Below are 7,287 nucleotides of genomic sequence, written 5' to 3' on the forward strand. Positions count from 1 at the left end.
AAAAAATCCAAGCCCTATTCCCTTTCTAAAAATTTTTTTTCTTAAAAATAATTTTCAAAAAATTTGTTTCCATAAAATTTAAACGGAAAAGGGGTCTCCTTAAACAAAAAAAAAAAAAAACACAAAACGACCACCCACACACACAAACGCAGTTACTGATTTTGTGCACGCTGTGCCTGTGAGTTCATCACAGTTGTTGCCATCATCATTTCCCAGGATTCCCCAGTAAGTGTTACATATCAACTTGTTGTTCTTGTTTGTTGTTGCTGTTGCAATGATAGATGAGTGTTAAGTAAATGTGAAAAAAGCTACATTAAAGTAAATTAAGGATTAAGTATAGCAAATATTCTCAGAATATAATTTGCAAGGGACATCCAACCAACCAACCCACCTACCTCCCTTAATGGCAACAGCTGAAATGTAACCACTTGAAGACAATGAACCAGTGGGTGAAAAAAAAAACATAGAAACTAGGAAGTACATAATGAACGAGACCATAAGTAGGAAGCAGGAACGACAACGAACTTTAATGTGAATTTCTAGCTTACTGGGGAAACTTGAAGCTTTTTTTTGCATAAGTCAAGTGGGTAAAGGCAAGGCATCTACCTAAGCCACTGATGCTGTGCTGTGCTACTGTAGCACTTGTGGTGGTGACTCTGGTGTTTGGTTTTCTCGTCGTTTCCTTTTCTCCCACGTTGTAATCACTTAATTAGGAAATGTCACTTTAAAGTGGAACATTTTTAGTGTTTGTCAACTCCTTCCATTAGCTCGTTACATCAACTCGTTTTGGTGTTTTGTAAATATGTTGTTTTTTCCCCATTCGCTTTAAGATAGATGGCATCGGAGGGAATTTTTATTATGATGATGTATTTGAAGTTAGGGAATTTAATTAAGAAACATAATTTTTAACGCTCATTATCAAATTAAGCATGAGGACTAGAGGAGCTACAAGCTAAAAGCATGGACATTTATTTTATTATTTTTTTAATCGTCAATAACGTGTGGATTTTTTTTAAAAAATTTTTCAAGGACTCCAATAAGGCGTGGATTTTTATACCCATCACCACACTGTAGTACAGGGTATTACGTCTTTGTGCATAAGTTTGTAACAGGCAAAAGGAAACGAGATAGACACATGGTTTCTTTTGAGAATATGCATAGAATCACTTTCTGAGTCGATTTTCGCATGTCCGTCAGTCCGTCCATGTATTTTTGTGAACAAACTACAGGTCGCATTTATGATCCGATTTGGATAAAATTTGGCACAGCTCATTTGTTTGGCACAAGGACGAACCCTATTGAAATTGGGAAACATCGGTTCAGATTTAGATATAGCTCCAATATATATTTTCGTCCGATATAGGCACCAAAGTCCCTATATATATATTAGGATTTGTACGAAATTTGGCATGTCGTACTGTATTAAGCCTGGAATGATGTGTGTTAAGTTTCGAGAAAATCAGGTCAGATTTAGATATAGCTCACATATATCTTTTCGTTCGATTTAAGGTAAATGGGCCACCAAAGTCCCCATATATCTTCCGATTTGCACAAAATTTGGCATAGCGTACTATATGAGGCCTAGAATGATGTTTCGGGAAAATCGGTTCAGATTTAGATATAGCTCCCACATATATGTTCCTCCGATTTAAGTTAAATGCTGCACCAAAGTCCCTACATATCTTTCGATTTGCAGGAAATTTCGCACAGCGAATTGAATTAGGTCTGGAATTATGTACGTTAAATTTCTTTAAAATCGGTTCAAATTTAGATATAGCTCCCATATATAGTTTCCCCCGATTTTAGATAAATTGTGCACCAAAGTCCCTAAAAATCATTCGATCTGCACAAACTTTGGCATAGCGTACTAAATGAGGTCTAGAATGATATGTTCTAAGTTTCGGGAAAATCGGTTCAGATTTAGATATAGCTCTCATATATATTTTCGCCCGATTTAAGGTAAATGGTGCACCAAAGGCCCTATATATCTTTCGATTTGCATGACATTTGGCAAAGCCGAATGATTAGGCAAAGAAAATCCGATGCTCCCATATATAGCTTGATAGTCCACTAAAGTCCCTGGAAATCTTTTGAAGTGCATAGCGGAATTAAGTAAATGTGTGTGCCAAGTTTCGAGGAAATCGGTTTAGATTTAGATATAGCTCCCATATATAGTTTCGTCCGATTTAAGGTAAATGGTGCACCAATGTCCCTATATATCTTTCGATTTGCACGAAATTTGGCACAACGTACTAAATTAAGTCTAGAATGATATGTGTTTAGTTTCCCGAAAATCGGTTCAGATTTAGATATAGCTCCCACATATATGTTCGTCCGATTTAAGTTAAATGGTGCACCAAATTCCCTATATATCTTTCGATTTGCAGGAAATTTCGCACAGCGAATTGAATTAGGTCTGGAATTATGTACGTTAAATTTTTTTTAAAATCGGTTCAGATTTAGATATAGCTCCCATATATAGTTTCCCCCGATTTTAGATAAATTGTGCACCAAAGTCCCTAAAAACCATTCGATTTGCACAAACTTTGGCATAGCGTACAAAATGAGGTCTAGAATGATATGTTCTAAGTTTCGGGAAAATCGGTTCAGAGTTAGTTATCGCTCCATTAGATAGTTTACTCCGATTTAAGGTAAATGGTGCACCAAAGGCCCTATATATCTTTCGATTTGCACGAAATTTGGCACAGCCTAATGATGTAGGTCTAAAGTGATGTGTGTTAAGTTTCGTGAAAATCGGTTCAGATTTAGATATAGCTCCCATATATAGCTTCGATAGTCCACTAAAGTCCCTGGAAATCTTTTGATTTGCACGAAATTTGGCACAACGTACTAAATTAAGTCTAGAATGATATGTGAAAAGTTTCGTGAAAATCAGTTCAGATTTAGATATAGCTCCCATATATAGCTTCGCACGATTTTAGGTAAATAGTCCACTAAAGTCCCTGGAAATATTTTGATTTGCACGAACTTTTGCATAGCGTACTGAATTAGGTCTAGAATGACGTGTGTCAAGTTTTGTGGAAATTGGTTCAGATTTAGATATAACTCTCATATATATTCTCTTCCGATTTTACGTAAATTGTGCACTGAAGACCTAAAGTTCGGCCGATTATCACACAATTGTGTACAATGTACTAAAGTTAGTAAAATCTTAAGTGGGTCTAGGCTTATTGAAATCGATTCAGATTTAAATATAGATCCTATATATATTTTCCCCGAGTTTATGTAAATAGTGCACTTAAGACCCTTAGCTAAGCCGATTGCCACAACGTACTTTAATAAATATAAATTAATCTCCGGCAAGTTTCCCTGAAATCGGTTCAGCTTTAGATATAGCACAGCTTCCATATATAATTTCGACTTATTTGTGTTAAAAAAATTTAGCATAGGTTGCAGAAAGGCATGTGTAGGGATTGATGTTAGTCGGCTTACAAAAAAAAAATAAAGATCACATTTTTTGTTGTTCAATTTCATGTCACCGTTCCTTCGAAAAGGCGACGTATGTTAGGATACATATGTAAAATATACCAAAAGTGGTGAAGGGTGTTATATAGTCGGCCCAGTCCGACTTTACTACTTTCTTTACTTGTTTAAAAATATTTTTTATATGGTGTTTATAAAACATTTGTTAGTCAGTTTATCAGTTCGAGGCTCTGATACACGTATACATATATTACCCTGAAAATCCGGGTGCTATTGATATCGATGATTTTCAACTACATTCTCTATTTTGATAAAAAAAAGATAATTTTTTTCTGGTATCCTCACTTACCTGGTATATTATTATTGGCATATGCCGATTTTGTCAACAGTAATATTATGAAGAATACAATTGTCAGATGAAACGATGACTTAAGCCAATAGCACAGCTGATCAACTTTCAACTGTGGACAACGCAGAGAGATTGTTGGCAATGATGCTGACGATAGTGGCGATGCTGATGTTCTTAGTGGTGACGATTGCGATGCTGGCGAAGATGCTGCTGCTGAGGTGATTGTAGAATTCGTTGATTTTCCATAGGACGACGTCACTGCGAACTCCGCCACAAACGGCGTCGTCGCTGTCGTCGTCGTCACTAACGTTGGTGATGAGGTTGTTGCTGTTCGATTTGGTGCTGCTACTGCTGCTGCAGCGACTTTTCGCTGTCGCTGTGATTTTGTTATTGTCGTCGTCGCTGCAGGTAATAATGTTGGCGATGGTGGCGGCCTTTGATATCGCAGTTGAGACGTTGTCACTGTGACCGGGGAACGACAATACTTTAACGTCTCCAGTATCGTTGTGGTTAGTGACAATTCGGTTAAGCGGTTTTGTTGTTGGTGTAATGTTGGTGTTGCTGCTTTTAGTGTAGCAACAGCAGCAGCAGCTGAGATTTTAGTTCTTTGGGCTGATGATTGATAGGGTATTTGATAATCGTTATGTTGCAGCTGTGGTAGTAGCTGCTGGTGTTCTTGGTTTTGTTGTTGATTAATTGTTGTTGTTGCTGTGGTATTATTTGATAATAGGGTGTTATTGTTATTAGACGTTATATTAATATTTGAATTTCTTATGTTGTTACTGTTGCCTATATTATTTGTGGCGAACGTTGAACGCGTTCGGCTTAATGCCTGACACCGCCGGTAAGACCCAGGGTCCGCACACATACCCATGCCTCTGGTCCCATAGCCAATAACGCTAATGGATCTTCCTCATTGCAGCGGCGTCATCTGGAATAAGAAAGACAAAAATAGGAAAATAAGTTTTTTTTAATAATTTTTCAAAGACTATACCAAGCGTGGATTTTTTAAAGAATATTTTTTCAAGGACTATACAAGGCGTGGCTTTTTTAAAGAATGTTTTTTCAGGGACTATACAAGGCGTGGATTTTTTATACAATATTTTTTCAAGGGCTAACACAAGGCGTGGATTTTTTAAACAATATTTTTTCAAGGGCTAACACATAACACACCACAGTGTGGTGGTACAGGGTAAATTTTAGGTAAATGGTGGATCAAAGTCCCTGAAAATCATTCGATTTTCACGAATTTTGGCATAACGTACTGAATTAGGTCTAGAATAAAGTATGATTTTTAAAGAATATTTTTTCAAGGACCAACACAAGGCGAGAATTTTTAAAAGAATATTTTTCAAGGACCAACACAAGGCTTGGATTTTTTAAGATAATTTTTTCAAAGATCAACACTAGGCGTGGATTTTTTAAGATCATTTTTTCAAGGATTTTTTAAGATTATTTTTTTAAGGGCCAACACAAGGCGTGGATTTTTTAAAGAATATTTTTTCAAGGGCCAACACAAGGCGTGGATTTTTTAAAGAATATTTTTTCAAGGGCCAACACAAGGCGTGGATTTTCTAAAGAATATTTTTTCAAGGACCAACAAAAGGCGTGGATTTTTTAAAGAATATTTTTTTCAAGGACCAACACAAGGCGAGAATTTTTAAAAGAATATTTTTCAAGGACCAACACAAGGCTTGGATTTTTTAAAGAATATTTTTTCAAGGGCCACCACAAGGCGTGCATTTTTAAAGAATATTTTTTCAAGGACCAACACAAGGCGTGGATTTTTTAAAGAATATTTTTTCAAGGACCAACACAAGGCGTGGATTTCTAAAAGAATATTTTTTTTAAGGACTATACAAGACGTGGATTTTTAAGGAATATTTTTTCAAGGACTATACAAGACGTGGATTTTTAAAGAATATTTTTCATGGACCAACACAAGGCGTGGATTTTTTAAAGAATATTTTTTCAAGGACTATACAAGGCGTGGATTTTTTAAAGAATATTTTTTCAAGGACTATACAAGACGTGGATTTTTTAAAGAATATTTTTTCAAGGACTATACAAGACGTGGATTTTTAAAGAATATTTTTTCAATTTTTTAGGGAATATATTCCAAGGAAAAACAGAGCATCAAATTTTTTAAGAATAAATTTTTTACAGAATATTTTTCCAAGGACCAACAGAGCATCAATTTTTTACAGAATATTTTTCCAAGGACCAGCAGAGCATAATTTTTTAAAGAATATTTTTCCAAGGACCGAGAGATCGTGATTATCTGCCTTCGTCCACGTCAGGTCCTTCTCCCATTCATCTGCTACACACTTGACAACTACAAATCATCGAAAATCTCTCTTGAAAGTTGACAATACGAAACAAAAAACAAAAACATTAAATTGAGAGTAACAAAAATACACACACAAACTAAACATGACCCAGTGAAACTGTTTCAGTATTTGAGGATAAATTGTCACATAACACTAATCAGAACAAGGGTAAATCCTTAACTAATACTACTGCTAGCAATCCGAGTAGTAGTTGTAGTAGTGGCCTTTATCAAATATACTTAGGCTTTGGAATACCCACAAATACCCCAAGGATTGATGTTGTTGTTGATGATGATGAAACTAAATTAGAATCACAAAAGACGAACAGAAGCAAACAAAGCCAAACGACAAGGACTAAGACAAAAGAATAACAAAACAGAAAAAGAAATAAAAAGTTTCTTCTTAACTAAGAAGGTTCGATTTGTCTAACAAGAAATTTACAAAAAAAGGAAAACAAATATATGTATACGTATGTATGTAAATGTATGAGTGCATGTGGGTGTGTTTTAGCACAGCACATGAAAACTTTGCCAAAAACCATTTTAACATAAAATCATTAATCATTTTTCCTATTTCTTGTTCTTCTTTGTTTTCCTATATATGTAGTTCCTTCGTTGCCAGGGCAATAATGATAACCACCAATACACCTTTAATATATGTGAAAACTTTACTTTGGATATGAAGCCAAGTGCACACAGACACACACACACATATTACCATGTTTACCAAAACCTTTTGCCATTTCCTGTAGTGCATAACGTAACTAAACGAAGGTAGAACAATAAAGTCCTTAGCAGAAAAAAACTTTTCTGATAAATTTCAATAACAACAACTTTTGCCAAGCGAATTTTATAGGGCAATCTGTGTGGGTGTTTGAATGTGTCTGCGCGCGTATGTGTTTGTAAGTAGTTTCTTTGGAGAAAATCCTTATTTCTTAGCATAAACTCGAGGAAAAACACATACACACCAATTATATCTCAGACGTAAACAAATAACATTATTGATGTTTGGCTTATAACACAAATAGGAGAATATAGGTCTTACGTAGTTAGCTTAGTATAAGGATATCGAGGTAGCAAAGAGGAATGAGTCCATGCCACCAGTTTTTTTATCTTTAATTCTAACTAATATTTTATGGTGTAAGGTATAAGAATTTTTTCAAAC

The 7,287-nt window shown here is 35.3% G+C and overlaps 1 protein-coding gene across 1 annotated transcript in view; it reads right to left on the minus strand.

Annotated features, from left to right (window-relative positions):
- LOC133333077 (protein turtle-like) overlaps positions 1–4,667 on the minus strand; it is a gene marked incomplete at its 3' end in the record, with an annotated part of 114,062 nt that extends 109,395 nt beyond the window's left edge. Inside the window, exons 1-2 of the mRNA XM_061541412.1 lie at positions 4,664–4,667; positions 3,794–4,582 (exon numbers count right to left, since the gene is read on the minus strand). Coding sequence (XP_061397396.1) covers positions 3,794–4,582; positions 4,664–4,667 — 793 coding nt within the window. The remainder of the gene's footprint in view (positions 1–3,793; positions 4,583–4,663) is intronic.
- Between the last annotated feature and the right edge of the window lie 2,620 nt (positions 4,668–7,287).

This window comes from Musca vetustissima, unplaced genomic scaffold, assembly GCF_032173495.1.
Source record: "Musca vetustissima isolate MV318-11 ecotype Yass unplaced genomic scaffold, APGP_CSIRO_Mvet_v1 utg38036, whole genome shotgun sequence".
In the NCBI taxonomy this organism is placed as follows: Eukaryota; Metazoa; Arthropoda; class Insecta; order Diptera; family Muscidae; genus Musca; species Musca vetustissima.